At 40.6% G+C, this 21,597-nt stretch overlaps 1 protein-coding gene across 3 annotated transcripts in view; it reads left to right on the top strand.

The window, feature by feature from the left end:
- Nucleotides 1-21,597, top strand: part of rap1gds1 (RAP1, GTP-GDP dissociation stimulator 1) — an 88,796-nt gene that overhangs the window by 35,859 nt on the left and 31,340 nt on the right. For 2 of the 3 annotated variants that reach the window (XM_078569620.1, XM_078569715.1), the window contains 4 exons: nt 210-335; nt 7,404-7,550; nt 13,867-13,995; nt 14,478-14,603. In XM_078569620.1, the coding sequence (XP_078425746.1) occupies nt 210-335; nt 7,404-7,550; nt 13,867-13,995; nt 14,478-14,603 (528 nt within the window). The remainder of the gene's footprint in view (nt 1-209; nt 336-7,403; nt 7,551-13,866; nt 13,996-14,477; nt 14,604-21,597) is intronic. The other variant, XM_078569670.1, reaches the window with a different exon arrangement.

The raw sequence follows: 21,597 nt of genomic DNA, 5'->3' as shown, positions 1-21,597 counted from the left end.
ATTTATGGTTTCTGTCCAAGCCAGAACTACTTTCAAATGGAATGGGTGGGTTTAGAAGAAATTTAAAAAATTTACACTAATCTTTCAACATAAGCATTGTCTTGAAATCTTGAAACCTAGAAATTAATATCCACATCAAATATTCAGTTAAGAACTGCAATCAGTTTGCTTGGAGCAACTGCTTGATTTGCTGTCCATACTGTTTACAGAATTCATGCGAAACCCATGTGTGGACACAGCATTGATACCACCTTTGGTTCAGCTATTGAACAACAGAGATCAAGAAGTGCTTCTTCAAACGGGACGTGCCCTGGGGAACATTTGCTATGATAGCCGTAAGTCCAGAATGAAAATGCTTTTGCGATGATACGATATTCACGACCATATTTAGGACTCTTTAACAAATCCTTTTTAATAGCAGACAATCAATGATACTAATACTTTACTGCCAAGATAAAATCCATGAATCGTCCAGTCATTATCCCTCTATTTTAAATACAAACCATATTAAGCAACATGTGCGTGAATGTGTCAGGAAGCACCAGGAGGTTTTGAATCCTTGTAAAATTAATATACACATTCGCTTTAGGTGTGATCATAATAACTTCATAAGTGTTATTTTTTGAAAGACATTCTAATTTTAATTAAAAACACCTGCCGCAAGTAGCCTGAGTATGCTCTAGGGCTGATGTATTAATAATGCTGGGTGTTGTTATCAGAGCCTTATGGTAGTTTTGTTTCTCAGTATTTTATTTGCTCTTGTGTTGAATTGCTAATACAAGGGGCATAACTTTGCTCCTTTCAGTTTTGCTACTGTTGAATCATACACAATTTAAGATGTGAATTATATAGGACTGGTACAAAAGTACTGTTGGTTTTATTGATGCATCAGTTTTAAACTAATAGATGTTGAGCAAAATAAATATTTTAATCCTTTTGTATGATCTGTGTGCCATTCATTTATGTTTAGATTACCTTCCCCATAACCCTCTTCAACTGCTCTCCCTCTTCCCCTGTATGATGTGAAAGATTTGCCCTCCGCCATGTGCTCCTTATGTACCACTTCCTGGTACAGAGTGGTTAGGACCACGTGCTGGTATATAGGCAAAATTTATATAATGGGTAAATACTCTTGAATAATGAATTAAACCATGATACTGAAGTGAATGATGTCATGTCTTGAGCTTGTCAGTCGAGAATTGTGAAGATGTTGGCAGGAATGAAAGTGTGGAATTGGCAACATTCATGTTCCACATACCTAATGTTTTGAATTCTCTATTGCTGCTAAAATGCAAATTTAATAATCCCTAAGTAATTGCACTTAAATTGTATATTTGACAGTAACCTCTAATACATGACAATGCATCTAAACTTTTGCCTACAGGTCTGTAATTCTGAGAATTTTGTTTTTAGTCATTCATTATTCTTATGAAGTAATCACTTTATAGCCAATTTGGTTAATATATAGATGTCGCGCTTCATTTATCCCATCCGATCCTTTGTATTACTTTGGATCCATTACGTATGCAGGCCCATGAAGACGTTGCAAATTCCATAAACACTAGAATATTGAACAAAATTGTACTGTTTGGCAGATAAGTAACTATTATCTTTAGATAAATTTTGTGGAATGTTCTGTTTTTAACCTGTTTCTTCTAGCTTGTTTTCATGCTAAAATGCCAAATGCTTTTCTGTTAATCATTCCAATATGGTGATATATATACTGACTAAAGGCCTCTGCAGGTATTAACATCCATTTGTGTGGAATCAAGTTAAATTGTATTCAGTATTGTTACATATGTAAATGCATGGTGAATACAGAAGATCAAAGCAATGTGTCTTATTTGAATAATTTAGGGAGGTGACTAAAATACCATGAGGTGGTAAATTATCAAAAAATGCCCTGGTGCAGAGAAGAACAGAATAGAACTATTTCTTGCAGCAGTTTAAAAAAATACAAGATGTGGTCTAAACTTCAATCTCTAGCACCACCACATCCATATCTTTGTGACAATTTTTATACTTAGCTTGTTAGTTGAGTACATTTTCAGTAACCCCCCCACCTGCCATGCACTGTTGGAGAGAGACCACACCTTGTGTGTATTACAAGGAAAGTTAGGATAGATAACATCCCAGTGTTGTTGGATATCCTGCGCCATGCTATATCTTTCAACCTCCAAAACTTCAGTTTCCCTTGCTTCAACTCGGGGAAAACACTAGGCTTATGTTATCATGTTGTATGACTTATCCACTTATTTTCCTCTATAGACTATTGGCACCTGCTCGTTCTGGCTAAAAATTCATTGTTTTATTTAAGTTTTAAAGGATGTCTTATGTCTTCAGACAAATGTACAATTGGGTCTTCACAGTTTTACAGATTGTCATAATCACTGATTCAGCAGCCAGCAAAATTGCCTTGGGAATCTCCACTTGGACTCTGGAATTGTGTCCGCCTTCAGAGAACTAACAGCAGGTCCAAAAGTGTGAGTATGTGGAGCCATAGGGGTCCTTTTAGATGGTGAGAACACTACTGGAGAGGATATGTCATCTCCCAATAGTTATAACTTTTCCTACATCCACTCTTCCAGGTACTTAAGGGATGCCTTTTTCTACTTTGAGTCTATGGGGATATTCAGGTTCCCTAAATATGCACAGAGTAGATTAGTTTCATCTTCAGTGATAGAAGCTTATATCTAAAGAATTTTAAATCATCAGTCCCTCTTTGTCACATTGTCACTGCACTTATCTCTGCAACTGGAGTTGCAGCAGTTGCTGGTTGTGTCTGAGCAACTCACTCCTAAAAGTTAATTGATGTTTTGGATTTGACGATGAGCAATGGCCCAAAACTTCTGATCAGAGTTTTAATTCCTGTGTCGACTCTGATCAGACAAAAACCGTACCCACTTAACCTGCATACATTGGAAAGGCTCTGACTTCCGATGGAGGATCCTGCAGAACTCCCTCAGCACAGGAATTCTAGCAGAGAGCAATGAGGAGAATCTGCGCAGAAGCCACACCCCCTTTTTACAGCACTAGCTGCTGTATGCTAGTAAGTGTTTAAAGGTCCCCAAGCTTCTCGGTGTGCTGGTGGGTGAGCAGGTGGGTGGGTCAGGTTAAGACAGTTTCAGGTTGGAGGGTAGGAGGTTGTTGGGTTGGGGGGTGGTGGGGTAGTCTGGGGGGTTTCAGTTGTATAGTTACGCAGGAGTTAGACTAGCATTTTTCTGTCTCTCATTTCCTGGGTAAGAATCCACTTCAGTAAGTCGGAACTGTCCAAAGTCTCCCAACTCTAACCTGGGGTCGGAGACTTTTTCGGGGGGTCTGGGGAACAGGAGAACTTCCCATCAACAGCTCAAATTTCCTGGGCAATTCCCACAGGATCATTGCATCGAGACTACTGCAGGGTCCTGAAGTGCATTTGGGGGGACGGGTATGTCTGGCCACTGCCAATCTGGAGATGGAAGATCTGGGCCAATATCTCATCCCAATCTGAGCCTGGAGCCCTCTGCATCTTCATTATTCTCTGGTGGCCCAAAATCGGAATATTAGTAGCAGAAACATCCACCTTTGGGGTGAAGCTATAGCTCACATTTGTCTTCCCTGTCAGTTCCTGATTGCCTGGAGAACATAACCCTTTCAGTGTACTCTTTGTCAGAGGTAAACAGCCTGACAGCTAATGCACTCAAGTCAAATCACATTGATGTTCATGTAGGGACTAATGCAGTCTTGTGATCTTTCAGGAGCATTCCTTGGAGATTATCCTTTGATAATTTTATGGAGACTTATTCTTCAGATTTCATTGAAGTGGTTTGGAAGTGTGATCCTCTTTGCTTTGAGTATTTCCTTCATGGAATTCTACTGCAGTTCTTCATCGGCTCAATTATTTTCACTTTGAACCCCTGGGCTCTAAGCACCCGAGAGGTGATGTTACACAGTGAATCATGGAAACAGTTCATGGTAATGCTATGTTAAAATACACAGTTGGAATAGGATAAGGGGACAGAAGGTCATTTTGGGCTAGTACCAAAAGCAGCTGCTTCACATGGAATGAACTTCCAGGTAGAATGGTGGAGATGTAAATCATGGAATAATTTAAGAAAAAATTAGCTGCACTGTTGTAGTGAAGAGTTATTCTGGTTGAATGGATTAAGGTGGGCGAAATGACCTTATCACAAGTAAATATGTAACCTTGTATTCTGATCAAGCTGTACTTGGAGCACACCTAAAGTTTCTACTAAAGGTTATGGCCAGGATTCTGTCAGACTGATGGGGGTTTTGCTTGCTTGCTGGAGAACCAGTGAGAACTGGTGGGGGAGGCTCTTAAGTGGCCACGATTGAGGCTCCCAGCAGTGAAAGTCCTGCCCACCAAGAGCTTCCGACCCATCAGAGGCCTCATGTCCCCAGCAGCAGTGGTGACATCTACTGGCAATATACCCACCAAGGCCCAGGATCATCATGGGAACCCAGGCAAAAGGTGAGTGAGGGTGGGATGGGATGGGGGAGTGGGTTCTTCCTTCCTGATGCCAGTCTCTGCCGTGCCCCCCCCCAAGGCTGTTGGCAAACTCAAAAGTGAGAGCTGTGCGCCATACCATTTAATCCCTGAGGCACCCCGAAATTGCAGTGGTCTCAGATAATGGGTGTCAAGTTGCCAGAAGCCAGGAAAACCGCATCAGGGCTTTCCACCCTTCAACTTAATTAGGGCAAGTTTTGCTGTGACCGAGAGATTGATGTGGGGCCTCTCCCTCAAGTAAATGGACCTGGCTGCCATGTTTCCTGCCATGATGGGCTGAATTAAATCTGGATGCGCTCTTTGTCTCAATTTCATTTGCACCAGAAGATTATATCTTTATTCTGTTCCCTAGCACATCCATCAGAATTGGAATGCAATTTTCGTGTACTAAAATTTCCTGTTGATCTTGTCAGCTCTTCATGGCACAAGCCTAAAGGAAATCAATTTCCAAACAGACTGGTAAACGTCTACTCAAGCACTTCACTTGTATCATATCTCTGGAAGGAAATTTGGCATTCTACCAAATCTCTTCCTTCCACAGGAATCTTTCATTTGCTTACAAGTATCTGAAAAATTGTGACTTGGATCTATCTGCATACCTTACACCAAATGTTAGATTAATTTAGTCTAGCTGCTTGCTTTTGTAGGTCAATCTGGTGATGGGAGACTGGTCTCCTTGGGCCCCACCTTGTTGGTATCTGGTCGTGTATGAAAGATGAGGATCTTAGGAAATAGGAGCAGGAGTAAGCCTGCTCCACCATTCAACTAGATCATGGCTGATTTTCTACCTCAATGCCATTTTCCCACCCTATCCCCATATCTTTCAATAGATTTTTAGATATTAAAGATATCAATCTCTGTCTTGAATAGGCTCAATGACTGAGTCTCCGCAGCCCTCTGGGGTAGAGAATTTCAAAGATTTACCACCCTCTGAATGAAGAATTTTCTTCTTATTTAGTAATTTAAGAAAGATTGATCATATAAAGGTAGGCGTTTTTTCAATAAAAGACAAGCTCAAAACTCTGCGCTAATATCACACTCTTACCTATTTGGGACAAGAGATGCCTATAATTTTCTAGGATGGGACAAAACAAATTGAAACCTCAGTGCATGACGTAAGTAAATAATGCATGAGCATTGTCCTGTCTGATTCTTCCCTGCAGAATAGCATAAAGGCATGGCCTTTCTCCAGTAGCGTGATATGTTGATAGGGTGAGATGAAGTAAGGTTGGAGCAGACACTTGTTGGACCGCATAACCTATTCCTGTGGCGTACACCTTCTGATCTTAAAATTTTAAAAAGTCCTTAGAAGCTAAGTAATCTCACTTAACTAGAAAGTTAGATAACTTATGTTAAATGTACAGGTTTACCAGTGAAATAGTAGCATTTCTTACCTTGACCACAGCTACCTAAGATTGAAATGCTTTATTATAAATGTATTGTATATTGTATACTAATAGAATGGACTTCCAATACGTACACTCAAAGTTGGCAGGATTATCTTCATCTACAATGTAAAGGAGAAAGGCTGTAAAAATACTTTGTATATCAAGTACTCTGCAGTCTCTTTTTTTAAAAAGTTAAGTTTTAATCGGTCCTCAATGGCAAGGAATGCAGTGAACAAGATCATTATCACATTCAATAATCACAATGTAGAAAAACATTTTAAAAAATAGATTTAATCTGTCAAGAATGGAAAACACTTTAAACAGCACAGACCAAATTTAATTTAAGCCAGCTGTTTGGCTTTCAAGTTTATTGTGATTTAACTTTTGACCCAAATGTTGAATGTATGAAATAATTAAATTGTACAGTCTGGAGCGTTGACTTGAATCCAGGACACATTTGAGAGAACATTTTTTCCCTCAATGAGTAACATTTCAGGTACAGCACCTTAACAAAGACTCTTTGTAGCCCTCCTGCAAAACTTGCTCAAAAAATGATCAAAAAGTTATGGACACAGATTTCTTCTTAATGATTTCCCTTTAAGTGGTTTACTTTAGATGACCTCATCCATAACTTCCATTAGACAAATTGCTCTATAGCACAAGGCTAAAAGATTGAGCACTGAAAGCCCTATTTTGATAAGGATGAAGCAATGTTATTGATGAAATTTTCAGTTGATGTGATAGGTAGCTGACGAATAGTTGGCATTAGGTATGGTCAATAGCCATTTGCAAAACCAAGTGAAGTTCACTTGTATTTATTTCTGTTTTTCCAATGTGTTCACTTGAGTTTTCAAAACATTATTGTCGTCACCTTATGCATTTCAGTGATATCTTGTCCATTTTAACTTGTGTTGATTTGTGAAGAAAAGAAAATTGGTTTATAAAAATCCAAAAATTGAAATCAATTTTTTTAAGTAATTCATGTGTAAAGGTTACAGGTTCAATTCCGGAGGCTATTTCATGCCCTATTTTGCTACCTTCATTTGTAAGTTTAGTCTTCTGACAGTTGAACCATTGAGTAGTGCATCTGCACAAAATAGTACAGCTTTTCACTTTAGACAGACCTTGTATTACTATGTTTCTGCCAACAATGGGGAGAGGTAAAACTATAGAATCTATATTATGACTTTGTAATGAATATGATCTTGAAAAATGTCCTGCAACTGTTCAGCAAATTAGTTGAGTGCTTTAGAGTCCCAGTGAAATTAACTTATTCCTGAAGATTGTTGCTTTGTTTATTTTGTCAAGCATTGGTTCAAAAATTGTATCAATTTTATTCTATTTGAATATCTTTGTAGGTTTGCCTAGAGCACAACCCATGTGACTCTCTTGGTTTTATGAATATTGCTTAGTTTTTTATTTTAAAGCATTTTAATTTATTTTCACAATGTCTTATTTGAATTTATCTTTATGTTGTAGATTTTTTAATTTAATTCTTTGTTTTGCAGATGAGGGCAGGAGTGCAGTTGACCTATCTGGTGGCGCACAGATAGTAGTTGACCACTTACAGACACTATGCAGTAATATTGATGCGGCCAATCAGAAGCTCTTGACTGTCTTTTGTGGCTTCCTGTTGAACTATAGCAATGATAATGGTAAACTAAAAAGAAAAATGTTTATAGTTTGCATACGTACTTGACATCTTAAAGCAAACTTAATTTATATTCAATAGTTAATATAACTCGATTGTTTTAAAATTCAGCATAAAACCATTGACCTTTGACATGAATGTTTTGTCTTGTCCTCTATTTCCCTACCTTTATCACCTTATTTTTGTAATCTATTGCTTTTTATCACTACAATAAGATCCTTGACTGGCATAAAAAAATTATCCCAAAAGTTGATGCTTATTGGTCAAAGGAAAGGCCAATTTAATTTTAAGTTCTTTAAGTTGCATTGGTTTGTTTAAAATAACCCCATCTTGTAGAGGGAAAAGAGGAGGGGAAAAAAACTTCCCATTTATGAATTCCAAACTATCTAATTAGTGTCCCATGAAATTATTCCATTTTGAACAGTCAAGAGGTTTTCTGCACAGTGTCAAGACGGTTACTCTCTCTCTTGCTATCTGCTTCTTCATCTTGTGTCAGTAATACTATTGCATAGCATTATATTTGAAAATCATTTTATGTACTGATTTACGGTGACTACTGTATATTCAAAAGGATATTTTTCAATGCAATCTCATTGTTCGCCTTATTTAGTTAAGAGTTTTGGTAACTTATCTAAAATGGTATTTAGTTCCATTTGAGTTTATCCCTTAGGCCCTTAAGAAATAAAAAGCAAAATATGGTTGGGACATTTCCTAATGTCCCGACCTTTGCAGAATTGCAGGGCATGTACATATTATAGTGTACTTTAATAAATCAAAGACACTTATGAATTTGTTGTTTTTTTTGTTTTAACTTTTCATCTGTTAGAAAGCAGTTGCAAGGCTTATTTCTGCTTCATAGGACCAGTGCAACAGCTAAGGCTAATAGAATTCGATCATGCCCACCAGCTGATCAAAGTTGGTAGCTATTTTTATTGGTTGACTGTACTTCAGTCAGCTTTTGTGGCATCTTGATTAAGCAAACAAAAGTGAATGTTAAATTTATTATGATAAAACCTGATTTTGTAGATTGCATTTTAGTTCGAGCCATTGTGGAGGCATGTTGTGAACGTTTTTGCAAACTACATTGTATTAGGGGTCTGATACCCAATTAAAGGAATTAGGCTCTAAGTTATATTGACGTACCACAATTGTATTTAAGTATTGCTGAAAAAAGTGACATGTCTAAGCTTTTCGTCTTGCACTCATCAGGACACTCGCAAGAATACCAATATAAGGGGAGAACAACAATTTATACTGTATGTGAAGAGAGTGCTGATTGGTTGGCAAGTGGAGTTGCCATGGAGAAGGCATCAGTGATGGTGACTGACAGTTAACTGCTAAGCATTGTTTGAAATTTAAACCAGGCAGCTTGACCCTGATTTCCTCTGGGCAATGCCTTGACCAATGAATCAGTGAATGGCTGTCACTTACTTTGTGCTTATTTCAGCTAAACAAAATATGTACATGTTCTTTGTCTGCAAAGAACAGGGCCCTGTGCATTAATATATGTAGCTTGATGAAGCTAGTTAGCAGGTGAAGCTAGCTGTTTCACACTGCTACTATACAGTAGCAACACGAGTGGTATTCACCACTAACATTCATGGGATGTGGGCAATAAATGCTGGCCGGCCAGCGAAGCTCTCATCCCATGAATGTTTTTATATAAAAAAAACAGCATGCTGCTGTCAAGCCAAAAAGACATTCTGCCTATCACACAAAAGAGTAATATGGTATATGAATTTAAGTGCCAGTGTGATGCTAGGTATGTGGGCTGTATGTCCCAAAGACTGGCTGCTGGCGGATCATATCAAACAGCATCTCCCAGCTGCTGTTCGCAATGGGCAGGGTTCAGACCATACCGAACCAGCCCATGCTTAAAACTCAAAACAGTGTCCAACATTAGATGTGATTCTGCGTTTGGACATTTGCTAAATAATCCTCAATATGCTAAGAATTACGCTGATAACCAATTTGATTTCCAGTTGGGCTCATAGTATGGTGCATTTACATGTACTTGGAAGCTACATGTTTGCCAGAACTATCCACACCCCTAGCCAAGCTGATTCCATTTAGCTACACACTGGCACTAACTGATTGTGGAAAGTTGTCCAGGTATGTTCGATACCAAAAATAAACCAGGATAAATCCGTTCTGGCCAATTCCACCCCATCAGTCTACTCTCCAGCAAAATAGTGGACGGTGTCCTCAATATATCAATAGTGAAATCAATCACACTTCTCAGAAACAACTTGCTCACCAATGCTCAGTTTGGTTACCACTAGGGCTACTCTGCTGTAGATCCCATTACAGTCTTGGTCCAAAATGGACAAAAGAGGTGAACTCCATAAGTGAGGTGAGAGTAATTGCCCTTGACATCAAAGCAGCATTTGACAAAGTTTGGCATCAAGGAGCTCTGGTAAAATTGAAGTCAGTGGAAAGTTGAGTCATACCTGGATCGGAGGGTGGTTGTTGGAAGCCAATCATCTCAGTCTCAGCACATCACTGCAGGAGTTTCAGGAAAATGTCCAAGGCACAACAATCTTCAGCTGCTTCATCAATGACCTTCATAAGTTTGCTGATGATTGAACAGTGTTCAGTATCATTCGCAACTCCTCAGATACAGAAGCAGCCTGTGCCTGTATGCAGCTAGACCTGGACAACATTTTGAGGCTTGGCCTGATATAGGCAAGTAACATTGGCATCACACAAGTGCCAGGCAATGACCATCTCCAACAAGAGAGAATCTAACCATTGCCTCATCATTCAACATTGGTACCATTGGTGAAACCACCACCATCCACATCCCAGTGATTACAATTGATCAGAAATTGAACCAGATATCCATATAAATATCGTGGCTACAAAAGCAGGTCAGAGGCTGGGAATTGTGCGGAGAGTAACTCGATCCCTGACTCCTCAAAGCCTGTTCACCATCAAAATGGCACAGGAATGTGTTGGAATACTCCACTTGCCTGGATGAGTGCAACTCCAACAACACTCAAAGCTCGACACCATCCTGGACAAAGCAGCGCACTTGTTCAGTACCCCATTGACCAACTTAAACATTCACTCCCTCCATCACTGGCATACAGTGACAGCAGTGTGTACCATCTATAAGATGTACCACAGCAGCTTTCCATGCTTCCTTCGACAGCACCTTTCAAACCCACAACCTGTACCGAAGGGCAGCATACGCATGGGAGCACCATCTCCTTCAAATTCTCCTCTAAGCCATGTAGCATTGTGAAGTGAAACTGTTCTCTGTTCTGGAACCGCCTTCCAATAGCACTGTGGTATATCTACACCAGATGAACTACATTGGGTTCAAGAAGGCAGCTCACTACCACCTTCTGTAAGGCAATTGGAGATGGGCAATAAATGCTGGCCTTGCCAGCAATGCTCATGTCCTATAAATGGAAGGGAGGGGGGAGGCTACTTGTTCATTGGTGGATTTCCTGTCAAATTATTTTTTACTTGTTGAACCAAATAGTTGCATATGTGACATAAGTGTTGCATTTGGGATGCTTCTAAATGTAATAAATGCCAGATAGAAAAAATTTGTCCTTGGGAACCTATGCTGAATGATTCGAATTCTACTTGATTAACGTTAGAAATCCATTTGCTTTTAAGACAATTGAGTTTGTTAATATCCCATTGTTAATTAAACAAACTCAGGCATCAGAAAATGCTATTTAATATCCTCAATTCTAATTCTGTTCCTTTCATGCATTGGATCTGTTGGTTCTCTCAGCCAACACTGCAATAATCATAATTTGCTAATAATTAAACCAAAATATTCAAATATGCATTCATTATTTTTTTTCCTGTTACTAGAATTTTACATTATTTCTACTTTTTGTTCCTGGTTTGAAATTGATCTTTGTAGGGACTATTAACTGTTAGTTGAAGATTTTGGTGTAGTAATTGGACCTTGATCTCCCAATTTCTGTCTGGGTCTTGGCTACACTAGTTACCAACCTCAGCTCAGTATCAATTCACAGGCAACAATGTTTACACTACTTGGCTGCAGCCAGGAGAAAGCTTATGTATGCAAAAACCCTGTATGCAGTCACAGAATTGTAACTTCATTGTAAGTGCTTGTGGGAGTGTTTCTTTTTCAGCGTGCATATACATTTATACATCCGTTTATACAGCTAGCATACATGCACCATTTCATCTAGAAGCCTGCCCTGCACATTTCTCCAATATAAAGCTTTAAAAATGAACTTGCAGCCAATCCCTGATTTGAAATCTGGTTAAGTGATATTGATTATTTTAATGTGTGTATATGAAATTCCCCCCTCCGTTATTTTTAGCAAAAATATGATCCACATAAAATAGGTGAACACCTTAGTTAAAACACTAGAGACATCCCATGCTAATATATTCATTCATCTGTTACTAATATTGCAGACTACTTTCAACCTTTGAAAGAATTAACTCATTACTATTCCAGAATTAATTGACAAAAGATTTTATAAAGCTATTTTTATAAGTGATTTGCAAACGGGTACTGTAGTTTGCCATTGAAGTTTGGTAGCACTTTCATCACTCAAGTATGTAGCTAGCTGTGTCCCTGTGGTCATTTATTCTGGGAGATTTATCCTTTTTCTCAAGTTACAATTACAAGTAGCACATCAACAAAAACAATGATTTATTTAACTAAATCAGTTGAAGGCTTGCATTTAGTCTATTGTAATAGCATTGGTATGGTCTCCAGGTTAAAGACCTTCAATATAAATGATGCCCATATCTTGTGTTTCTAATTTAGTCCTATAACCTGCTTTCCATGATATGCCGTGGAGTGCCAGTATAAATGGTTTCTTGTCCGTGCTACTTTATTTGACATCTTATAATTGCACTGACTTTGGCCTGAGGACTGATTCATATTGACTTGTGTAAGTATAAAAGATGGCTGGCTTGAAACTCATGTTCCCCTGTCTGGCATCCTTTTGCACTCTTGTGTTGTGATATGTAGTGCAGTTGATACCTAAAGCTGCATGTTAATAATGGTGAATACTGGAGAAAAAAAATTGAGTAGTGATGACAGATCGTTACTGTGGATATCATAGCATAAAATTTGCTTTGTACATGAAAGATCAAGCAAATACAGATATCCTACTCTGTAAATAGATGCCAGCACTTGTAAATATAAATTATGAGAATGAGAAAATGTGAGACTTTTAATAGTGTATTTGTTTAACCATTGTAGATGCCTGTTTTTACCTAATATAAAGTGAAATTGATTTCAAAATGACTTAGGGCTGTTTTTGTAACTTATACTAAATTAGTCTTGCTTAAGTAGTTTGGACACAGCAGTTATTTAGCAAAATAACAGGCATACCAAATTACACAGCCAGGCTACACATCATAAAAAATGCCATATCCAGTTGTGTAACCAGTTTAATAGTATATTGTATTACATTTTCCATTTAAGATGCAAAAGTTTTATAGTTTTAATATATTTTCCACAATTTATTACCAAGTCCACTAGCACAATAATGAATGCTACAGGCATGCACCATCCTGCAACAGGACTTGGAGTAAGATTGGGAAATTGCATCTTGTATACTTATCCTTTTGAAGTTTGTGACTACTTGTCAGGGTTCCACTCCACATTCACGGATAGTGGCAGACCTTTGACATCTTATCAAAGTGACTATTTTTGTGAAACTTGACCATGAGTTTTAGCAGACTATTTGAGGACACTAAAGTTTAACACTTGCATACGCGCGCACACCTTTTCTAGGAGGGAGTCGGTGGGTTGCGACTATTGGGAATTAGACTGATTTCCCCACAGGAGCACTTAAGTAGTTCTAGTCCCTAGGCACAAGTCCCCTATTAATATATTTTAATAAGTTGTTGCCGTATGCCATTAAGTGATTTTTTTTTAAAGTAATGGTGTTACTTCAAATCTTTAAAATTGGCCCTCATATGTTAGTGTCTCTCCCAGAAAGTAACAGAGAAAATGGGCTGCAGCATTTATCATTCTATTTGTAGACTTACCTTCACTTCGAACAAACTAGCTCTTCCAACTTCAGAGTTTGTTTCATCCATTTTGGTTCAGTGCATTTACAAACTCTCCAACATATTAGGGCTGATAAATCCAGCATGGTTTAGCTGTTCAAATTCATCAAGTCTTTAATCATTCCAAGCAACTTAATCTCTCTCCTTTCAGTGCATTGCTTTCAGATGGTATATGTTTTGCCATCTTGTTACTTTTCTAACTGTTTGTTTATAATGTCAAGGGGTAGATTTTGTGTGTTGGTCTTTAAGAATTAAATGTTAACTTGATATTGATGTATTTTATTATTTTGCAGATGCCCTGCAGGCCCAGCTGATAAACATGGGAGTCATTCCTACTTTGGTTCAGTTATTAGGAATACATTCTCAGCATACAGCACTGACAGAAATGTGCTTGGTTGCATTTGGTAACCTAGCAGAGATAGGTAAGCAAGGATACGTCTGGAGACCCAGTAGGCTTGTGACTGCTGAAAACTTCTGTTTTGTAGCAAAGTGTTCATATTTGACCTGATATCTTTTCAGTTTTCCAAAATGCCCTTCTTTCAATTTGCTTTGTTTCCATCATTTTAGGGGCAGTTTAGAGGGGATTTCAGACTTGTTTTTGAAACAAGTTTACAGGGTTTTTATTTAATTATTTGTAAGTGATCCATCAGTTGCCAAGTTCTTGTACTGTTGATTAGGTGCATAGTTAGAGATACGCTCAGTGTAATTTACAAAAACACTTTGCGTTCAGCAAAGTGACTTTTGTCATATTTAATTTTCATTATTAATATAGGGCAAAAATGTAATCACATAACTGATAAACCTGAAACACTATCTTGAAGGATGGTCTATCCTTGTTAATGTATTTTTTTAACATTTTTAATTGCCTTTTGTTTCAATATATTTCTAACTTTTAATTTAATAGAGTCCAGTAAAGAGCAGTTCGCATCAACTAAGATTGCGGATGAACTTGTAAAACTCTTCAAAAAGCAAACTGAACATGAGAAGAAAGAGATGATTTTTGAAGTCCTCGCTCCATTGGCAGAACATGGTGCGTACTGTTTTAATTCATGAGAACATTATTGGTGACACATTCTTTTTAAAAGTATAACCATTAATTTATATTCAAGTTATTTAACAGCCATTATTAGGTATTACTGTGGTGCTGTTAATTCTAACATATTGGCTTCTTGCTGTCTAAGGCACGCCCCAGTGTAAGTCTCATGATCAAATTTTTCCAGTAACTTGGAGACCCACTTCTTCACAACTCTGAATACTTCCATTGTTACCTACCTTAAGTGGAACACTAGTCCTGATGTCGATGTCCTGATCCCAGAATGCACATCCAACCTCCCAGAATGAAAATCCAACCCAAAGTCTTCGCTGAACCATGTATAAGTGCTGTTAGTCAAACTACTGTATAATTTGCTTGTACAAAAATTATCTTTAATTATGGTTGTGCACTTTTTCGTTTGTTTGGAATTTGTCAGGTTAAAAATCATAGTTCAGCACTTTGCTGATTTGTTGAACTGATTTATCTACATTTGTATCCTCAAAAACAAATATGACACACCAGGTGATTGGCATCTAAGGTTCACTTCCGAGACTTGGGATTTGGTGATTCAAGCATCTTGCTGTATGTGATGATCTCTCCCAGCCTATTCAACCTCTTAGACATTCTCTGCCCAATGTTTCAACTGAAATGGTTAATTATATTGGCATCTGTCTTTATAAGGGTCAGGACATGATTTCCATTTGTCCCAATTAATTGTGATTCTTGGTGCCATTTATATGAAAAGTTAAAGATGTGACCAAGATGAGCATTTGTAACTAGATCATCATTGGAAATGTAAATATTTTTTATATTAATTGAGATAACTAACTCATAACCAGGGTTCAAAGCTAGGACTTTCTAATAATATGGGCTGCATTTATTAAGCCTTGGAATCACTTGAGATTTTTATTAAGATTCCGTGGACAAGCTCTGTCCTGTTGCATGATCCTTACGAGCTTGTATCTTAGCAGTATGTTTTTTGATGGTTCCCTAATGAAAAAGTTGTATGTTTGGAAGATTCTCCTGAAATAAATAGGAATTTGTATGTGGTGGTGGTGTGTTACAGTTCACTTGGAGTCAGAGTTGCTGTGACAAAATGCACTTTTGCATGTTATTGTAATCTGGAGCTATGGTGATGGTGGAGGATCCAACCTTCTTTCCATCACATGGCACACCTGGAATATCTCCCTCCCTTTGCCTGCCGTTGGTGTGTGTTATGAAGGTTTTCGGGTTGATGCTCAACTTGCTTGGCCACGTTATGAACGCAGCTTCCTTGGCCATCAGGTTCTGGAGTGGGACTAAAGCCCAGAGCTTCTGACTCAGAGGCAGGGATGCTACCCACTGGGCCACATGGTTTGGGGGGGGTGGGGTGGTGGTGGGGGAGAGGGGTTGGAATTTATCTTATCCTTCAGACCTGATGAACCACCCCAATGTATTTAGAAAATTACCTGTGCCATACTGGAAAGAATAAAGCAACTTGTACGTTAATGAAAATTATTGAACAAATGAAATGGAAGATAATCAAACATGCTGACTGGCCTGATTTATTGCAGGAGCCACAAGTAGCTTGTTCTTTTTTAATTCACCTTACGAGATGTGGGCTTCACTGGCTAGGCCAGCATTTATTGTCCATTCCTAATTGCCCTTGAGAAGGTGGTGGTGAGCTGCTGCCTTGAACCCCTGAAGTCCCTGTGGTGTAGGTACACCCACAGTGCTGTTAGGGAAGGTGTTCCAGGATTTTGACCCAGTGACAGTGAAGGAATGGCGATTATACTTCCAAGTCAGGATGGTGAGTGGTTTGTAGGGGAATTTTCAGGTGATGTTCCCATGTACCTGGTGCCCTTGTCCTTCTAGATAGTAGCAGTTGTGGGTTTGGAAGGTGCTGCCTAAGGAGCCTTGCTGAGTTTCTGCAGTGCATCTTGTAGATGTACACATTTCTGTCACTGTTCGTCAGTGGTGGCAGGAGTGAATGTTTGTGGAAGAGGTGCCAATCAAGCAGGCTGCTTTGTCCTTGATGTTGTCGAGCTTCTTGAGATGTTTTTGGAGCTGCACTCATCCAGGCAAGTGTAGAGTATTCAATCACACTCCTGATTTATGCCTTGTGGATGGTGAATAGGCTTTTGGGAGTCAGCAAGCGAGTTACTTGCTGCAGGATTGCTAGCCTCTGACCTGCTCTTGTAACCATAGTATTTATATGGCTAGTCCAGTTCAGTTTCTGATCAATGGTAACCCCCCCCCAGGATGTTGATAGCGGGCAATTCAGCGATGGTAATGCCATTGAATGTCAAGGGGTTAGACTCTCTTGTTGACAATGGCCATTGTCTGGCACTTGAGCTGACAAGTGGCAAGTACCAGTCATGCCACACAAGCTGGATATTGTCCAGGTCTTGCTGCATTTAAGCATCGACTGCTTCAGTATCTGAGGAGTCGTGAATTGTGCTGAACATTGTGCAATCATCAGCGACCATCCCCATTTCTGACCTTATGATGAAAGGTCATTGATGAAGCAGCTGAAGATGGTTGGGCCTAGGACACTACCCTGAGGAGCTCCTGCAGTGATGTCCTGTAACTGAGGTGATTGACCTCCAACAACCACAACCATCCTCCTTTGTGCTAGGTATGATTCCAACCAGCAGAGTTTTTCCCCAAATTCCATTGATTCCAATTTTTTTTGCCAGGGCTCCTTGATGCCACATGCGGTCGAATGCTACCTTGACGTCAAGAGCAGTCACTCACCTCACCTCTGGAGTTCAACTCTATTTTTTGTCCATGTTTGAACCAAGCCTGTAATAAGATCAGAAGCTGAGTAATCCTGAAGGAACCCAAACTGAGTGTCAGTAAGCAGGTTATTGCTAAGCAAGTGCTGCTTGATAGCACTGTTGATGACCCCTTCCATCACTTTACTGATGATTAAGAGCAGACTGATGGGGTGGTAATTGGCCAGGTTGGATTTGTCCTGTTTTTTTATGTGCAGGACATACCTGGGCAATTTTCCACATTGCTGTGTAGATGCCAGTGTTGTAGCTATACTGGAACAGCTTGGCTAGGAGCATGGCAAGTTCTGGAGCACCAGTCTTCAACACAGCTGCTGGAATATTGTCAGGCTCCATAGCCTTTGCAGTATCCGGTGCCTTCAGCCATTTCATGATATCACGTGGAGTGAATCAAATTGGCTGAAGACTGGCATCTGTGATGCTGGGGACCTCCGTAGGAGGCCGCAATGGATCATCCACTCAGAACTTCTGGCTGAAGGTTGTTGCGAATGTTTCAGCCTTATCTTTTGCACTGATGTGCTGGGCTCCCCCATTATTAAGGATGGGGATATTTGTGGAGCCGCCTGCTCCATGAATTGTTTAATTGTCCACCACCATTCAAGACTGAATGTGGCAGGACTGGAGAGATCAGATCTGAATTGTTGGTTGTGAAATCACTTAACTCTATCACTTGCTGCTTATGCTATTTGGTACACAAGTAGTCCTGTGTTACAGCTTCAAGTTGACACCTCATTTTTAGGTATGCCTGGTGCTGCTCCTGCACTCTTTATTGAACCAGGGTTGATCCCGTAGCTTGGTAATGGTAGAGTGGGGGATATGCTGAGCCTTGTGGTTACAGATCGTAGTCAAGTACAATTCTGCTGCTGCTGATGGCCCACAGCACCTCATGGATGCCCAGTCTTGAGTTGCTAGATCTGTTCGAAATCTATCCCATTTAGCACAGCGGTAGTGCCACACAACACGATGGAGGGTGTCCTCACTGTGAAAATGGGACTTTGTCTCCACAAGGACTGTGCGGTGGTCACTCCTACTGTTACTGTCATGGACAGATGCATCTGCAGCAGGCAGATTGGTGAGGATGAGGTCAAGTATTTCTTTTCCCCCTCTTGGTTCCCTCACCACCTGCTGCAGACCCAGTCTAGCAGCTATGTCCTTTAGAACTTGTCCAGCTTGATCTGTGGTGGTGCTACTGAGCCATTCTTGGAGATGGACATTGAAGTCCCCCAACCAGAGTACATGCTGCACCCTTGCCACCTTCTGTGCTTCCTCCAAGTGGTGTTCAACATGGAGTAGTACTAATTCATCAGCTGGTGGGGAGGTGGTGGTGTTGGTACATGGTAATCAGGAGGCTCCCTTGCCCTTGTTTGACCTGATGCCATGTGACTTCATGGGGGCCAGGGTCAATGTTGAGGACTCCCAGGGGCAGCTCCCTCCTGATTTGTATACCACTGTGCCGCCATCTTGGGCTGTGTCAGACTGTTGCTTGACTAGTCTGTGAGACATCTCCCTCAATTTTGACTAGTCTGTGAGACATCTCCCTCAATTTTGATTAGTCTGTGAGACATCTCCCTCAATTTTGGCACAAACCCTAGATGTTCGTAAGGAGGACTTTGCAGGGTCGGCAGGACTGTTTTTGCCATTAGGTCTGGCAGCATCGGCGGAGAAGAAAAGAGTTGACGTTTCGAGTCCTCATGACCCTTCAACAGAACTGAGTAAAGTTAGGAGAGGGGTGAAATATAAGCTGGTTTAAGGTGGCGGGGGGGGTGGAGAGAAGTTGAGGGGGGGTGTGGTTGTAGGGACAAGCAAGCAGTGATAGGAGCAGATAATCAAAAGATGTCACACAAAAGGATCAAAGAGGTGTTGAAGGTGGTGATATTATCTAAGAAAATGTGCTAATTAAGAATGGATGGCAGGACACTCAAGGTACAGCTCTAGTGGGGGTGGGGTGGAAAGACTGACAGGGCATTACAGGTTTAGATTTAAAAATAATGGAAATAGGTGGGAAAAGAAAAATCTATATAAATTATTGGAAAAAACAAAAGGGAGGGGGAAGAAACGGAAAGGGGTGGGGATGGAAGAGGGGGTTCAAGATCTAAAGTTGTTGAATTCAATATTCAGTCCGGAAGGCTGTAAAGTGCCTAGTCGGAAGATGAGGTGCTGTTCCTCCGGTTTGCGTTGGGCTTCACTGGAACAATGCGGCAAGCCAAGGACAGACATGTGGGCAAGAGAGCAGGGTGGAGTGTTAAAATGGCAAGCGACAGGGAGGTTTGGGTCTTTCTTGCAAAGCGGTCGCCCAGTTTGCGTTTGGTCTCTCCAATGTAGAGGAGACCGCATTGGGAGCAATGAATGCAGTAGACTAAGTTAGGGGAAATGCAAGTGAAATGCTGCTTCACTTGAAAGGAGTGTTTGGGCCCTTGGACGGTGAGGAGAGAGGAAGTGAAGGGGCAGGTGTTGCATCTTCTGCGTGGGCATGGGGTGGTGCCATAGGTGGGGGTTGAGGAGTAGGGGGTGATGGAGGAGTGGACCAGGGTGTCCCGGAGGGAACGATCCCTACAGAATGCCGCCGGGGGGGTGAAGGGAAGATGTGTTTGGTGGTGGCATCATGCTGGAGTTGGCGGAAATGGCGGAGGATGATCCTTTGAATGCTGAGGCTGGTGGGGTGATAAGTGAGGACAAGGGGGACCCTATCATGTTCCTGGGAGGGAGGAGAAGGCGTGAGGGCGGATGCGCAGGAGATGGGCCGGACACGGTTGAGGGCCCTGTCAACGACCGTGGGTGGAAAACCTCGGTTAAGGAAGAAGGAGGACATGTCAGAGGAACTGTTTTTGAAGGTAGCATCATCAGAACAGATGCGATGGAGGCGAAGGAACTGAGAGAATGGGATGGAGTCCTTACAGGAAGCGGGGTGTGAGGAGCTGTAGTCGAGGTAGCTGTGGGAGTTGGTAGGCTTGTAATGGATATTGGTGGACAGTCTATCACCAGAAATTGAGACAGAGAGGTCAAGGAAGGGAAGGGCAGTGTCAGAGATGAACCATGTGAAAATGATGGAGGGGTGGAGATTGGAAGCAAAATTAATACATTTTTCCAGGCCCCGGCGAGAGCATGAAGCAGCACCGAAGTAATCATCGATGTCTGTCCTTGACTTGCTGCATTGTTCCAGTGAAGCCCAACGCAAACTGGAGGAACAACACCTCATCTTCCGACTAGGCACTTTACACCCATAACCAGCACTGCCAAGACTAGAAATAATACCTTCATTCAGCTGATGTAAAGAGAAAGGACTGGTTACATCATTACAGGTGTGCTCCTTTCATTAGAACTGTAGCCTGAAAAATAAACAAGCATTTCAGTATGAGAAATGGAATTCTGCTTTTTTGCCTTTGTTTGGACCAAGGCTGTAATGAGGTCAGGAGCCGAGTAGCCCTGGTGGAACCCAAACTGGGCATCGGTGAGCAGATTATTGCTGTGTAAGTGCCACTTGATAGCACTATCGATAACACCTTTCATCACTTTGCAGGCGATTGAGGGGAGGATGATGAGATGGTAATTGGCTGGATTAGATTTGTCTTTTTTTGTGGGCATTTTGTGGAGTTAGGGTTTGTGCAGCAGAGTTTTGAATGGCCTCAAGTTTGTGAAGGATGGAACATGGGAGACTGGCCAGGAATGTATCGGAAAAATCAGGCCTAGACATAAAAGGATTAGGGTTTCGGCAGTGGATAAACTGAGGCAGATAGAAGTCGGGCAATCTTACATAGGCGGAAATAGGCAGTCTTAACGATGGTGTAATAGGAAACTAATCTACCCCACGTATAATACCAAGGTTGCAAACAGTCTAGTTTCAGATAATTGCTAGGGAGAGGGATGAAGTTGGTGGTGAGGGAACGGAGTTTGTGCTGGGGACTGAAAACGATGCTTTCTGCCTTCCCAATATTTAATAACCCTACATGGATAATACTTCGTGGGAAAAAATTGCTGATCTATTGGGAAAAGAGCAGGTCAGTGGGGCTTATTGGGTAATTGTTTCAAAGAGCCAGCACAGACAGTGGGTCAAATGACTGTTCTATATGATTATACATCATGAAAACCTGCTTCTGTGGAGAAAATAGAGCTAAGATCTGAAGTTACTAAAGCCTGTTGAGAGCAGAGTGTTAGAACGTTCAGCAAAAAAAGACATAGTTCTTGAAGCTTATTTTGACCTTTGTTGGAACAGCCTGGAA

This window comes from Cetorhinus maximus, chromosome 1 (assembly GCF_964194155.1).
Source record: "Cetorhinus maximus chromosome 1, sCetMax3.hap1.1, whole genome shotgun sequence".
NCBI lineage: Eukaryota > Metazoa > Chordata > Chondrichthyes > Lamniformes > Cetorhinidae > Cetorhinus > Cetorhinus maximus.
This window is presented reverse-complemented; position numbering and strand designations above follow the sequence as displayed.